Source organism: Phalacrocorax carbo, chromosome 1, assembly GCF_963921805.1.
Source record: "Phalacrocorax carbo chromosome 1, bPhaCar2.1, whole genome shotgun sequence".
NCBI classification, from domain to species: Eukaryota; Metazoa; Chordata; class Aves; order Suliformes; family Phalacrocoracidae; genus Phalacrocorax; species Phalacrocorax carbo.
This window is the reverse complement of record NC_087513.1, coordinates 7098584-7114459: the sequence shown is the minus strand read 5'-3', so window position 1 is coordinate 7114459 and position 15876 is coordinate 7098584. Positions and strand designations below refer to the sequence as shown.

The 15876-nt window shown below is 38.7% G+C and overlaps 1 protein-coding gene across 10 annotated transcripts in view; it reads left to right on the top strand.

Annotated features, from left to right (window-relative positions):
• Window positions 1–15876, top strand: part of USP6NL (USP6 N-terminal like) — a 129558-nt gene that overhangs the window by 94199 nt on the left and 19483 nt on the right. For all 10 annotated transcript variants that reach the window (XM_064442880.1, XM_064442918.1, XM_064442903.1 and 7 more), the window contains 5 exons: window positions 1243–1350; window positions 4141–4250; window positions 7010–7058; window positions 8356–8476; window positions 14770–14864. In XM_064442880.1, the coding sequence (XP_064298950.1) occupies window positions 1243–1350; window positions 4141–4250; window positions 7010–7058; window positions 8356–8476; window positions 14770–14864 (483 nt within the window). The remainder of the gene's footprint in view (window positions 1–1242; window positions 1351–4140; window positions 4251–7009; window positions 7059–8355; window positions 8477–14769; window positions 14865–15876) is intronic.

The window sequence follows — 15876 nt, the reverse complement described above, 5'->3', positions numbered from 1 at the left end:
GAGTTCTCTGGTTTTCCTTTTCTTAGAAATGTTTCCTGAAACATGGTAACATTTTTTTGTGTGTTTTTAGAATTACTAGGATTCAATTGCTCTGAGGCTTTGCTTATCTTGAATCTCTCCTGGCTGCATAAAGCCAAGACTTCAGACAGCTAGTCCATCTTTCTCTGTTTAGAAGCTCTTTTTGCTCCTATATGCTGCACCATAGATACAAATCAGAAGAGAACTGAGGAAGACAGTTGTCAGTGCTCCTAAATTTTTTTTCAGATCAGCCCAGTAAGAACCAAACCGCTGAATGAGAGTGCAAGAGCAGTGACATGTCAGAGGCAAGACTGATAAATAGTTTATATAACGACTCTAGTTACGCACAGGTACTGAGTTATCTGCTTCTGACCTGTTTCTAATACAGGCTTTATGTGTCAGAACAGAATGTGTCAGGAATGGGGAGTTTAATTTTCTATTTCACAGCTAAAAATCGCATGCAGTGTTGGTAGGTTGTTCTGTATTCATAGAAACCGTAGCTAGAAATCTTTTGTATGTTGTTTTTGTGCAAGTGTTTTGAGTTTTGAAAACTGAAGATTGGTTTAGAAATATTATCTGAAATCTATTAGCTTTAGAAATAGCATATCCTGGGCTTTTTTGGTGATTTTGCATATTTGCTATGCACACATATGTTTCAGTCCACTGTTGCAGTTTTACAAGAATTCAAAAATCAAATTACTTTTAACTGCTGATCTTTAAACCTTTGTGATATTTATTGATTGCCTTTCACCAATCCCATTTATAGTTTGTAATTATAGTGAGTTATTTGTGGCTTGTCCTGAAAAATTGTGTTGCTAAGAATCTGATTTTTGGGGGTCTAAATTACAAGTTTTGGAGTAGTCATTCCAATATTTGTAGAGTAAGTGCTGCTCAGCAGAGGTGATACAATTTTGATAGGCCTTCCTACATACTAAAGTCCTGGCTTGTAAGCAGCACCTGTGCAGGGTGATGTTTTGGCCTCTGTGTCCATTTTGTTCACTGTGCCTCTGCTGATTCTGTCCCCGGAGGTCCCAGATGGTGTCACCGGATGCTTTCACTCCCTCAGAAGATACTGGAACGAACACTTTGTCCCCAGCAGGTCATCCCTTTGCTAGGACAATTGATGTAATTGCATTTTTCTCTTTAGCGTGTTGTGTGTCACTGTTCCTCATGTTCAGAATGTTGTCGATTGTACTGCATTTATACATTCTTTTCTTTTTACAGTTTCACAGGAGAATTTATAAAGGAATCCCACTGCAGTTCAGAGGGCAAGTCTGGTCTTTACTACTTGATGTCCCTAAAATGAAAGAAGAAATGAAAGACTTTTATAATGTGAGTTTGTAGAATTTCCACTTAATAGTATCCCAAATTTTTTAATTAATAAGAGTATAGGCTTTATTAAGCTTTTGCTGTTATGCAGTGTTTGTTGTAAAAAAATATCAGAAATCGCATTGAACTCTATGGCTTGTTTTAGCTAGGAAAAAGGCTATGTATTGAAAAGCACTCTTCCAGCTTATTTTTTCGTACTGTAATTCATGTAATTAATCTTTCCGTTTCTTTTCCCATTCTCAAATACTTGCAAAAGCCCTTTGAAAAGCAAACCCAAACAAAATAAAACACCAGTAAGAGGACAGAACCTCTGAAACTACAGCTCTTGCAGGAATGTCTATTAAGGAAGCATCTTGTTAGCTGAATATCAGTAAGAGGAGTTCCAGTATTCTGGAGGGGATAGAGATTGGTGCTTTAATCTCGTGAAAGCCAGAATAAGCTGGCTATCTTCTGCCATCTCATCTCCAAGTGAAGCTTAGATATCCCTTACAAAGCACTGTCTGGTTACTTGATTGTATTCTCAGAGGTGCACCTGATGACAGGATGTTACCCCACAAAATTCTGCAGGCGTAAATTGACCCCTGTAGGCATATCTCCTATTTAGAATACAAAGAAAACAGCTGTGCCTTCCCCCTGCCAGCCCACATCCCCACCCGAGTAGCAGTTAAAGCAACCTCTGAATTACCGTGGTTACATTCCTCTAAATTTTTCCCTACTAACTGTACTTTTTCTGTGTGTGTGAATACAGCTGATGGCCATCAGAGGTAACCTTCGGACCCAAGGCTGGAGAGTAAGGTTCATGTGCAGGCTCGTAAGCTAGGCAGAAGGGGAATCGAATCCTTTAACATTCTGTCTTTTCCTCTCTGTCTCTCTGCTGAAGGATTGTAGGGAGACTTTAGCTAACAGAAAGGCAATTTAGTACTGTAGAGTGTTTGAATTTTTCCCCACAGGAATTTAAGTGTTCACTGCCTTTGAAAGAAATAATGTCCAGAGTTTCAAGGAAATGCATGGTTTCTTTGATTTTTGGCATTTTCTAATAGCACTTCTTTTGGAGCTGAGACTTTGGGCCTGAGTAGACAGTAATCTTGTAAGGTCATGAAAGAAGATCAATGTTGACATTGATGTTATCTAAATTTTTGGTGTCTGTGATCTTCCTCTTAAATTATTTATCGCTCTTTAGTCTGACAGGCTCTTCTTTCTGACTATTATATTTTGTTTAACTCTGTAAGTAAGACTAGTAGTAGATCCAAAAGCGATAAAGCAGAATTCATGCTGAACAATGTAGTTGTGGGAAAGCATAATGAGTAAAACTAGAAGCATTTAAAAACAGGAATTTATCTTCAGAGATGATTAATGCCATCTATTGCTCAGTGCAAAACAAGTGTGTTTGTAGTTTAGGCAGAGAAGTAGGGTTTCTTCCATCATTATCCTAGCTTGTTTATTTGCAATAAGCTCATTTTACTGCTTGCCGTTTTTCCCATTTCCCAAAGTGATATTAACACTCCTCATTACAAGTATCACTTACAAATTGCACACCTTAAAATTAGAAGGAAATAATGCGCATTTGCTGTAAGTCAAACAGCTACTTTCAGTTCTCTGTGCAGGGCAATTACCAGTCCTTATTCTTCTGTTCTTTCCGTTTCTCAATCTCTAGGTGCCCTTTCTTTTTACTCACGCTAGAGGCTCCTGTGATGGCAAGGACTCAGGGTGCTTCTTTTTTTCTATATTCCAACAAATCATAGGCTCTGGGTGCTTAGGCCGCCTGAAAACTATAAATTTTCTCTTCCCTTCTTTTCTCTCTGGGGGGCAAAACATTCCAGATGTTAGTATTTTAAATTACACCGAAAGGTGTGTGAAGCTGTGATTGTCGTTAGCGTTGTGCTGGTTAATGGCTGCTACCAGTTGGTTCGTTGATTTACAAGTAATTCCTGATATTCCTGAAGCTTCGGGTTGTATTCAACAGACTGAATGGATGTTACTGTTCCCCATTTGATCTCTTTGTTTTTCTTATTTTTGTCTTTAAGCTGTTTTGTTTTTCTTGCAACCAGAATCTGTAGAGTTCTGCCTTTGATTGTCTGTGGTGTTCTCTAATAATGCCTTCTCAAATGTAATGCTTTGAAAATATCATGTTGATTCCACTTAGAAGTATCTTGCAAACTCAACTTTTAGGGACAGAAGTGGGAATGAATTAATGTCAGGAGAAAATTATTGTAAGTGCGAAAAATAAGGTGGCAATCTAACCTCTGCAGGCTTCCTAAGTAGTCAATTGCAAAATTGGATTTAATTATAAAATGTTAAAGCAAGTGCTAAAGTAGAGGTATTCTACAACTAAATTAGATTAGAACAGAAGGACAGAGGAAATCACTAGAGAAATGTCCATTATCTATACGATAATAACTGGCAGCTACGTAGATATTATTTCTGCTTAGACAAAAAGGCAGAAAAAGTATGAAAACCACACAAGTCTGGAGCACTTGCATCTCAGGTTCTTGGTCCTGTCTTCCTCCAGTGATGTGCCTACCTGAGAAATGGCAATTAGGAATTTAAAATGCTGAAATGTAGCCTTGAATATGGGTAGGGAGTGGTGTGTCACAAAAATGGGTAATATGGGATTAGCCTTTTTACATCGATACTGCGTGAATGTGTCTGCCTCTGTAGAATTCCTATATGTATATGCGTATTTTGGAAGTTAAAATTATTGTGAGTTGCTATTCTATATAAAGTCAGGCAGGTTTTGGCTGTTTTAGCACTCACAGTTTTAAACTTAATTTCTGTTCTTTCCTGTTTTCCTAGAAATTGAAGTGTCAAGCAAGAGGGTCTTCACCAGATATTAGGCAAATTGATCTTGATGTAAATCGAACATATAGAGATCACATCATGTTTCGAGACAGATACGGTGTTAAGTAAGTAGATCAAAAGGTTTTGTTTTGTTTGTCTTAAAACTAGCTTCCAATCTGCCTCGAGCCTCTTTGACCTATGCAAGAATATCGAATGTAAGCTCCAGACTTTCAAAGCAGGGCTGTCTGTGCGATGATGTAATTACCGTTACTAGCACAAAACCAGATGGTCACTTCCAAAGAACAAGTTTTCCCTCGCGATGAGATGGTCAGTAGCACTCCAAAGAAAACCATTTCTAAACTGTTCTCATCTTGTTTCATATTTAATTAAACCAGTCTCAGATATTGTAAGTACAAAAGCATGGGAATTCCAAGCTAATAAATTAATTAAGATTTATTATCCAGTCATTTTATTTAACTGTGTATTTTCAAAAACAAAATAACTTTTTGCATCTCTAATAACTAATCTGCCCAGAGACCTTAGCCTTCCTTTGGATTTTATATTCCTTTTCTAGTATCTAATTCAGAACCAAATAAAGCAGTATTTTTAGATGTAAGCATTTAATTATTTACAAATGTAGGCCTTCATGCTTTTGGATTTCTTCAAAATGTAGTTTTCTTGGGGTTTGGGTGTTTTTTTAACTGTCATTGGATGAGGAATATTAGGCAGCTGTCATCTTTAAAAATGCTCAGTAGTGAAATAAGTGGCGATACAAACAGCTGCATTGTTGCTAGCTTGCAGCATCAGCACCCTGATGAGACGAACAGGGTATTTTTTTTTCCTTTCTGGGACTACATTAGTTCAGTTTTTAGTCTCTTTTTCATTCCAAGGGATATATTCTGTGGTAGTCTACTGTTTTCAAAAAGCAATAGTCAGAGCTGTGGACTTCAGTGTGATAATAAAATAAAGATTTTCTTATATTAGTATTCTAGGTATTTTGTGGACAGATTTCAAATATGGGGAGTTTCTGTAGTGGCTGCTATACAGGACGGAGTACAAAGCAGAAATTCCCAAGATGAGAGCTATTTTGTGCAGCTGCTGTGGTTTAGATATATTTGCACAGTGCTCTCTATACCTGAGCTGATGTGCCTCACCTCTTGGTAGTACTGACACAGTGCCACACAAAAATGGCTCTGCTGCTTCCAGGCCTCAGTTAGTTTTTATGCACACATTTTAGGTGTTAGCAGAAGCTTGCTACTCCATCAGTTTGGGGTTAACGCAAGCAGAGCCAGCTCCAGTCCCTGTTGTAGCTGCGTTGTAAGCATGCCCTCAGAGTCCACAGGAAAGCCTTTGGCTGCATAAAGCAATTTCACACTTGGAATAGATCTTGGAATTACTGTACATATATTATGCGTTTCCAGTGATGCCTCGATGAAAAATTCAGAAACCGTTTCACACAGCAATGAAATAAAGTCCCCCAGGTAAATCAATAGCTTGTTTGACTTTTAAGTAGACTGTATGTCTTTGAAGGTTCATTCTTTTGCAGGTCTTTAGTGGTATCATCTAGTGTAAATAGTACTAAAATTACCATTATTTTATGTATCTTACTGTGAATGAGATTGAGCTCTTATGCTGAGCTCTTATGAGTTTCATATGGCCAACTGAAGATATAGAAGGTTCCTGTGGGATCTCTTAGTTTGTCCTTGTAAAATAAGACTCCAGCTTAATATCTAGAACTTTAGGTTACACTTTGATTACTGAAAAATAGCTAAACTTGAGTTCTGCAAGAGGGCAAACAAAAAATGCCATGATCTAGATGTTTTGGCAAATTTTTCCAGGTATGCGTCCTCTTCCTAATAGAAAGTCGCAGCTTTTTGCTTATACTTTCTTTTTTTTAACCTGCTAATAACAATTTCTATACTTTTTGACAAGTGACAGGCAGAGGGAATTTCACTGGACAGAAAAAGGACAGCATGCAAAACTCAGCAGTTAAATTTTAGTCATTTTAGTTGTAGATGAAAGTAGGCTTTTGGATTTCCAAAGTCTTTCCCCAACAAATCACAAAAAGTAGGTGTGAGTTTAAAAATTCATCATGAGAGCTCTCCACCATTGCTTTGATATCCCAGTTGGGGAAGAGCAGAATTTTGTTTTGTTTTTGAGTTTTCTTGTGGGGTGGTTTTTTTTTGGTTGGTTTTTTGTTTGTTTTGTTTTGGTGGTGGTTTTTTATTTGTCTTACTACCATTACAAGATAGAGTGTTTTTTGCAGAAAGCAAAGGACCTATACAAAGCTCTTTGTGATTCTAACTCTGAAGTACATGGAGATCAGTATGCTCTGGAGGACTGACCATGGGATGGCGAGTCAAGAGTTGATGTTCTCTTCAGTGTGACAGTAGCAGTCACTAAAGCAACCTTTAATTTGGGTGCCAAGATTAAGACACCTTTGTGGCTGCTTTCATGTCACTTCAACTCTTCTACATCTTTCTTGGAAATTAGTAACAGCTGTTAGTATTCTCAAGCACAGAAATGAGGTCTGGGGTGTTTAAAGTTTGGCATTCAGAATAAATAAGTGTTTGAAATGTAGCCCATCATATGTTTTACTTCACCTATCTGTAAAAATGATCTGACACCACTGCCTTCTCAAAGTATTATAGGTATTTTCTGAAACCTTTCAAGATGTAAAACATCAGAAAAGTGCTAAATACGATGTTGATTTGAAATCAGAAGTGCGTATTATTGTCAAGTGTGGTTTGTCCTGTTCTTTAGTGCTAGCCAAGTTAAACTGGGGAAACAGGTTTCCAAAACACAGTTCACTACTTTTTATGTTTTTCTGTTTTTACAAAAGACAATATTATAGTATTTTCCTTTTCTATTCTTATTTCTCCAGGCAACAATCTTTATTCCATGTTTTAGCTGCATATTCCATATATAATACGGTAAGTTGTGTACCTTCACACTTAATACAGTTTTTCTGAACGTGCCATAAGATAATAACTTGCAATTCTGTGTCTTCTTTCTCCAGTAAAAAATAATGATAAAAAAATTAAACACTCACCCCCCCCCCCAAAAAAAAACCACAACAAACCCCAAACAAAAACCACAAAACCCCAAAACTACAAACAAATGAAAAATCCCCAAAACATTTCAGAGACCTTTGGAAGTACATAGAAATAAATTATTTGTTGACACGTCTTGAGCTGAAGTTAAAATAAAAGAAACCATCTTGATTATGAGTTTCATATTGGACAGACTGTACTGTGCATACAGTTCGACTGAAACTAAGTATTGTGTCTAATTAAAGAATAATGAAATTGTGCTGCGCAGAAAGATGCACGTTGGAGTAAAAAGGCATATTTCATAACCTGGAGGGTTCTAACAAATGGAAAATGGTTTTAAAGGTTGCCTCCTCTTTTCATACGCCCTTGGTCTTGGCTGCAGTCCTGGATGAGGATTTGTTAGAGTGGGGTTTCTGGACTGTATCATAAGGGTTAGAAACTTATCTATTTTGTAACGTCTTTGGAATGCTTTGGTTTTATCTCCAGAGCAAAGTTCTGCTAAGAACTTGTAAACCTGAAAATTGCAACAATTAAGTCTTTGTCCTTACAAATACTTTATCAGTGGGGTTATCTGAGCAGCTAAATGATAGCAAGAGTTGGTTCCTGCCATAAAACTCAAAATTAGTAGCAGAGGAAATACTCAAGTTCCGTTTTGGAACAATAATTATTTTTTTTTTTGGGGGGGTGGGGTGTGGGGATATTACATCTGCTTGCTATGGGCTGCTAAACTTGAGCAGGTTTATAATTATAGGTCACTCTAGAAAAGTCCTGTGTTTATCAGACGGTGCCCTGGTTGTAAAGCAAAACAAAGCAAGACTGCTCTCCCCCAAAACCCCCCAGATTACGGCTAAATGGAAAACACATCCATTCAGAGAATAAGATCATACAGTTACTTGAAACTGTTAGTACTGACTAGGATTTTGTGCATCAGTAGAGTTCTAAATGAACAATCAAGACTTCAGTTGACTTTTCAGTTGGAGGGTTGTGCATCATCTCTTCTGTCTATCAATATTTTAAATGTTTAAATATTAAATGTGTTTGGTGGTGTCGTAATTACGGAATTTACACCATCAGGACAGGCATCCTCTTTTTTCCACTAGCTCAAGAACAACTAACAGGTCATGGTTATGAGGCTTTTGTTTTCAGCATTTTAATATTTTCACTGTCTGATTTTCAGGAAGTTGGATACTGCCAGGGAATGAGCCAGATCACAGCCTTGCTCCTGATGTACATGAATGAAGAAGATGCCTTCTGGGCCTTGGTGAAACTTCTCTCTGGTCCAAAGCATGCTATGCATGGTATGGGGTTTCATGTCACTTAGTATATATTAGGTTTCAACCTGCCCTATTCAAGTTGTAAATTATTTGAAAATGGAACTATGCTGTTCTGTCTGTAGAGTCAAAATAAGACATAATGTGAGCTTTATGCTGGGGGGCCATTGGATGTTACCAAAGCTCACCCATAATGGTGAGCAATTGGGTTTTATATGTGATATCTTTCAAAGAGTTCTTAATGAAAACCAGATGTTTCTTTTCCTCTTAATCTCTCAGGGAATGTAATCAGCAAAAGCCGGTGATGTAGATATCCATATAAGCAATAAAATACTAGTGGAAACCTAATACATAATGTGTTAGATAATAGCGTGGCTATGCTATCATTTGGCAGGACAGAAATCCACAGCAAAAAACTGACACTCTATCTAGGCATCAACTTTGAGATTCTTTGTTTCATCTCAGCCTGGCACCTGGCGCAGCACTTCCTGCTCCCGCTGTCTTGTTACTTTTATGTTATTGGTAGTTCTCTCTTTCTACGCCAAATTTAGTATGATGTAGGCATATTCCATGCCTACTGATATGGTACTACTCCAGGATTTCCAGCATCTTTTGCAGGTGTTAATGATATGGTGATTCAGAAAGCTGTACTTCTTGGAAGCCTGAAAAAGTAAATATTATCTAGAACTTGGGCTTTTTAGCAAATTTCCAACGGGCTTTTCAGTGTTCCTGCATGTTCTCTGCCCCCAACACGAAGTGCTGGTTGGCTATTTTTCTGTTTATACTTTTGGAAAGCTATTGCCTTTTATTTAAAAGAAAAAAAAAAAAAGAAAACCAAGTGCGGTCTGACAAAATCATAAATGAAATTTTGAATTCCTCAAGAGTCAAAGACTTGCTTGGAGCTTTACAAAATGATAGCAGACTAAAACCAGCTTATGAAAATATCTATAGATTTAATAATCATCAAAAGCTGTGCAAATACAGCTGCGTAGAATTCTGAGCTCCTCAACGTTCACAGAAAACTTTTGCTGTTTTAGGGGGTAACTCATTATATACTCATTATATACTAAATCAGTTGATCTGGTTTTGATACGTGGGAGCACATAGGCATAGTTGCTGTTTCAAGATGCTGTAGATTGTTAAACAGGATTTTAAAACTTTTTCCAGGTTTTATGTATTGGTGTTTTGTCTGTGTCAACCTTTTTAAAACAGGGGAGTCCTAACCTTGGAATGTGATGCTGATGTTTAGCTGGAACTTCCTGTGTTCCAACTTGTGCCCGTTGCCCCTTGTCCTGTCATTGGGCACTATTTAAAAGAGTCTAATCCTACCATCCTCACACCCACCCTTTAGATATTTTTAGGTATTGATGAGATCCCCCCTCAGTCTTCTCTTCTCCAGGCCGAACAAACCCAGGTGTCTCAGCCTTTCCTCATAAGGGAGATGCTCCAGTCCCCTGATCATCCTGGTAGCTCTCTGCTGGACTTGCTCTAGCAGTTCCCAAATGGAGAACTTTTAATGTGGACTTCTCAGGCTGATTTTTGTAGTCATCATTTGAACTTGCTGTGATGAGCAAGAGGGTTCATCTGGTAGCTGGTGATGGGCTTAGGCAGGCAGATGTGTTCCTTGTGTACATATGGGAGTCAGTGCACTGCCTGCATAACTTACTGAATACCCCATTCGCACCTCCCTCTCTCCCTCCTTCATCTGTCCCTTCTCCTTTCCACCCCCAGATACAGGACATGGACCTGCCAAGTGATTAGGGAGGGCAGGAGGGAGCTTGGGGTAGCCCAAGGCTTGATGAGTTCCTCTACAGAGCATATGAACCATAGTGCTACAGGTTCATACACCCATTGAAGCTGTCCTGGCAGCATCTGTTAAGGAAGTTTGCATTTATAGATATGCTGACAAAACCTTAATTATAATTCAAATGTTCCCAATTTATCATTTATTAAATGTTAACAACAGAATCCAGGGTTCTGCTTTCAGCAGGTTGGACCAGATAATCTCCAGAGTCCCTTCCAAGGGGGAAGGGATTCTGGAACAGGCACTTTAGAACTGACTTAACTGGTGTCATGTAACTGTGTGCACTTTTTCTGTGTTCTTTGGGGAAAGTCGTTTCAAGCACTGTTTGCCAACTCTTTAAAGTTGCAATCATTTTAATTCTAAATTTCTGATATTCATGAAGGAAAACTTCTATAATGACACTCGATACCACTGACCCTCAGGCAGTTCTCTGAAATGAGCATCTCTCTGTGGAAATTATAGGGCTGGGCTGAGTGATTCAGTTAGAATCATATTGACAAGAGTAGGATGGTTAAAAGTTCCTCCCCATAGACAAGGTTTTTCATCTGTTTTTCTTTTCTTTCTACATGTGAGCTGGAAATCTGGACTGCTTTCTGGGTGCAAGCCATGTGTGTTGGATACATAACCAGACTTAATTTCTAGCATAACACCACTTGATTTCAAGGGATTAGTTTGGCCCCTCTGATGTTTCATATTGTATGGTTGATGTGGAGTCTCTGAACTATAAAATACAGGTATCTGACCCTGAAAATTATTTAGGTTTTCGAAAGGTCTTTTTGTTTGGGTTCTTATAGTCTTAAAAACTCAAGATAATGAGTTGGTATATTTAAATAGAAAGAGCAACTTTCCATGGAAAAAGCGCCTTTGAATGTTGTTAAGGACAGCTACATAGCTTTGATGTAGTCATTTATTGTTTACATTAAGAAAAAAAACTAAACACTGTGCCTATATTAGTAAAATTTCCTAATATGCAACCTGAAATTTAAGTATGATAGGATGTGTATTTGTATCTATGAAATACTAAACTTGTGTGAATCTGAGATAGTGTAACTTGCAGCTTAGTGACCATGCACTGAGTTACATAACTGGTGACTAGAAAGTTTTCTTTTTGGTTTGGATTTTTTTTTTCTTTTAAGTGACATGCATTCTGTAGGTCCGTACTGCTTATCATTTACTAGTGAAAACTGTTGGAGTTTTTTTCGGTAGCCTTTTTTTTTTTTTAATCCTAAGAATATGGAACTGCTGTACCAGACCTTTTTAACCCAGTGTCCTGTCTCTGACAGTGACCAGCAACAGATGCTCAGCAATGTGTCTGAGAATAAGGCAACCAAAGATCAACACCACCTGGAAAACGTATTAGAGGCTGAAAGAATTTCTGGAGGAACTTCTTGAGATGGAAATTTGCTTTGCTTAGTCTCCAGTAGACTATTTTCTTCCTTAAATAATTCATTGTGTTTGATTATGGACTGTGTTCTCCCATTTTTGTTCTACCTCTGCCTCATGATGGTTTCTCAATGATACCCTCTAGATTCTGCCTTAGAGAAGACAGTGAATGTTCATAACCTGTTCACCGCTGGCACTTGGTAGTATTTCCCCTCAGGTGTTTCGTTACTTCAGGCTGATCAGAAGTAGCGTTTTAATCTGTTCTTGACATGGAAGTGTTTGTATGCTTTGATAATTTCTGTGACTTCTTGCCTTTTCCAGATTTTCCAATACTCTTCCAGAATGGCTAGGACTTGACTGGTTGTTCAGTGTGGACACATAGCACGGGTCACATAGCTTAGGTCCCAGCACAAACTCCTGTGCAACTTCATAGAATCATAGAATGGTTTGGGTCGGAAGGGACCTCTAAAGGTCCATCTAGTCCAACCCCCCTGCAGTGAGCAGGGACATCTTCAGCTGGATCAGGTTGCTCAGAGCCCCGTCCAACCTGACCCTGAATGTTTCCAGGGATGGGGTATCAACCACCTCTCTGGGCAACTTCTGCCAGTGTTTCACCACCCTCATTGTAAAAACTTTTTCCTTATATCCAGTCTAAATCTACCTTACTTAAGTTTAAAACCATTCCCCCTTGTCCTGTCACAACAGGCCTTGCTACAGACGTTGCCCCTGTCTTTCCTAGAGTCCACCTTTAAGTACTGAAAGGCTGCAATAAGGTCTCCCTGCAGCCTTCTCCAGGCTGAACAACCCCAAATCTCTCAGCCTGTCCTCACAGGAGAGGTGTCCCAGCACTCTGATCATTTTTGTTGTCTCCTCTGGACCCGCTCCAACAGGTCCATGTCCTTCCTATGCTGAGGACTCCAGAGCTGGACACAGCACGGCAGGTGGGGTCTCACCAGTGTGGAGTAGAAGGGCAGAATCACCTCCCCTGACCTGGTGGCCACGCTGCTTGTGATGCAGTTTATGGGTGAAGCCTTCTTGTCTTTTTTACTTTACTATCTTTTAACTCATTGGATTAGCTGCATTAGGAGATGGACCAAAGAGATGAAGCTAATCTGGTGATAGAACCTATTAAGTACCTTTTGGAAAGTCAGCTAGGCAATTCCCACTGCTCTCTGTACCTACATACTCACTGACTTCTTCAAGGAAGCCCATTAACTTAGAGACATGACCTTTCTTTGTAAAAACCATGTTGATTCTTCTCTGGTGCATTGCATCCATCTGGATGTCCACTTACCCCAACTTTATAATGGTTTTTGCCGTTTTCCTCTCAGAGTAATTGGACTGAATATTGGCCTGATATTGGACTAAAAACCGGTTTAAGAAAAGCTGATATGTCAGCGACTTTCGAGGCTCCCAGTATTTTAAGGAAGAGGTTTCACAGAGTTGATATTTTACCTTACTGATCTTTGAGTTCTTTCAGAACTGTTTAGGGTTCTGACTTGGGAACCTTCCTGGTGTCTTCTGTGCAAAAATTTAACTTGTTCCTAGCCTTGACTATTTCTTCTCTCAATACTCCTAAAAATCTTCACAGACTGTTGAACCTACACATTCTCCATCAGGCTTTCAGCTTCCAAGGTGTTTGAAAATATGTCTATTATTATTTTTTTAATGTCTTTTGTGAGTTGTTTTTTTGCGGGAGGCTTGTTTTTTCACATTTGTATACTGCCAGTGTTTGATCACCTCTGTTTTTCTGATCTGAACACGGCTTCATCTTTTTGAAGGATCTTCTTTGAACGGTTTCTTTTCCTGCTGTGTAGCTGTACTAGCTTTCCCTTACATTTCAAGTTTTTTTTTGCTAGTATCATGTGTTTGCTCTGAGCCTTTTTAACTCTGCTGATAACTCAATTGGAAGGGGATCTCAGAACTTTCCTTTTCCAACATATGATCACTAAAACTGTTCAAGATGTTTAGTATTGTGCTGGTTTTGGCTTGGGTAGAGTTAATTTTCCTCACAGTAGCTAGTACAGGGCTGTGTTCTGGATTTGTGCTGAAAATAGTGTTGATAACAGGGATGTTTCAGTGACTGCTGAGCAGGGCTTACACAGAGCCAAGGCCTTTCCTGCCCCTCACCCCACCCCACCAGCGAGCGGCTGGGGGTGCACAAGGAGCTGGGAGGGGACACAGCCGGGACAGCTGACCCCAACTGACCCAAGGGATGTCCCACACCATATGGCATCAGGCTCAGCATATAGAGCTGGGGGAAGAAGAAGGAATTGGGGGACGTTCAGAGTGACGGCATTTGTCTTCCCAAGTAACCGTTACGCGTGATGGAGCCCTGCTTTCCTGGAGATGGCTGAGCACCCGCCTGCCCATGGGAAGGAGCGAATGAATTCCTTGTTTGCTTTGCTTGTGTGCACGGCTTTTGCTTTACCTGTTAAACTGTCTTTATCTCAACCCATGAATCTTCTCACTTTTACTCTTCTGATTCTCTCCCCCGTCCCACCGGTGGGGGGGAAGTGAGCGAGCGAGTGGCTGTGTGGGGCTTGGTTGCTGACTGGGGTTAAACCACAACAAATATGCCCTTAATTCCAGTTCTGTGAGCTCACAATCTTTGCTTTATACTATATATTAATATTTGTCTTATAAAATATCCCTCTTGTCTTTTTTTATAGTGTTTTCTTCAGTGTAGACAGTTTAGTGGCTGAGAGTTCAGTATGCTGTTTGCCCTTCTATCACGAATTTGCTGGCCATAATCCCGATTTATGTCTTTTTGCTTTTAAAAGTTTTAGTTGGTGTGGTTTTTGGTTTGATTTTGTTTTTTTAAAATAATAATTGTAAATTTGTTTCCCCCATGGAACCTATAGTGGGTAGACTAATGTAGGACTGATGGATCTGCTGTCACCTACTTTTACTAATATAATAATAGTCACTAAGGGAACTTATTGATGTTTTGCTGTAGTCATTTAGGCAGAAGTATGTGCATATCTGTATGTGGACATCATAATATTGCTATGTATATCTGTTCAGATCCAGTAGTCTTATAGAAGGATAATGTTCTCAGAGCTCTGAATACCTTTTTTTATGGCATTTTTATAGTACGTACGCCTGTTACATGGTAAACTTCTTTTCTTAGGTTTTTTCATTCCTGGTTTTCCAAAACTGTTGAGGTTTCAAGAACATCATGACAAAATACTGAAAAAATTCTTGTCCAAACTTAAGCAGCATTTGGTAAGTATTGATATCATAATAAAAGCAATACTAATTTCCAGCTTGCTACCTCATTTCAGTTCAGGTTAACCTACTAGATTAAGAGTACCTCAAACCTCAGAAAAAAATGCAAAGCTGTAAGAGGCAGAAGTGCTGTTGTTTTCATTATAGACAAAGTTATGGTGCACCCATATGCAATTATGATATCAATTATTATTATCCAGTTATGATAACATTGGATCCTAAGAGTAATTAAACTGGGTGTCTCCCTTTTGACTTCTGAGTTGAAGAAAATACGTGGTCCTTCTCCCTGCCCTTGTGCAAGCTGCTGTATAGCAAGCTGATGTTAAAACATTTTATCAAGAGTTTATTGTATGTAGAGCTTTGTGGCTCATCTCTGGACAGAGGTGACTTTGCAACCAACCAGTTTTAATCTCTGTTCAGAAAATAACCTTTATAAGAGGAGTTAATGGTCCTTTTAAAATCTACGCATACTCAGTAGTTTTTTCACGAAGCTAAATGTTGAGCGTTATCTCTTCTAATGGTCTTGAACAGGAAAAAATATGGTCTTTTTTTTTTTTTTGCTGATATTGGCTGTATTTATTCTAAGGAACAAATTATTTTTCTAATGGAGAAAAATACCCTTCCAATAGTCATCACAAATTTTCTTTTACAATCACATTGGTTCTGCCAGAATTCATCTCCAAGTCTTAAAAGGTAATGTAAGAGGTGCTCAGTTGCAGCGATATCTTCTAAGAGTGATATAGCTGCTTACAAACATTACCTTCCCAGGTCTATATTATTTTCTGTTTAGTATGTTTATCTCCTTAGAAAATGAAAAAAAAAAGACAGTTTGGGAGCAGACTAGCACCTTGGCAATGATGAATTGTGTCTAATGTGTGCCTGTTGTATTATAAAATAGAATTTAATGTCTTTTTTTATTTTTAACACCATGCTGTAATACCTGCTCATAACGTGAAATTAGGCAGGTCTGGTTAGGAGAAAGTCCCACTCTTCTGCTAGAAGGTCAAGT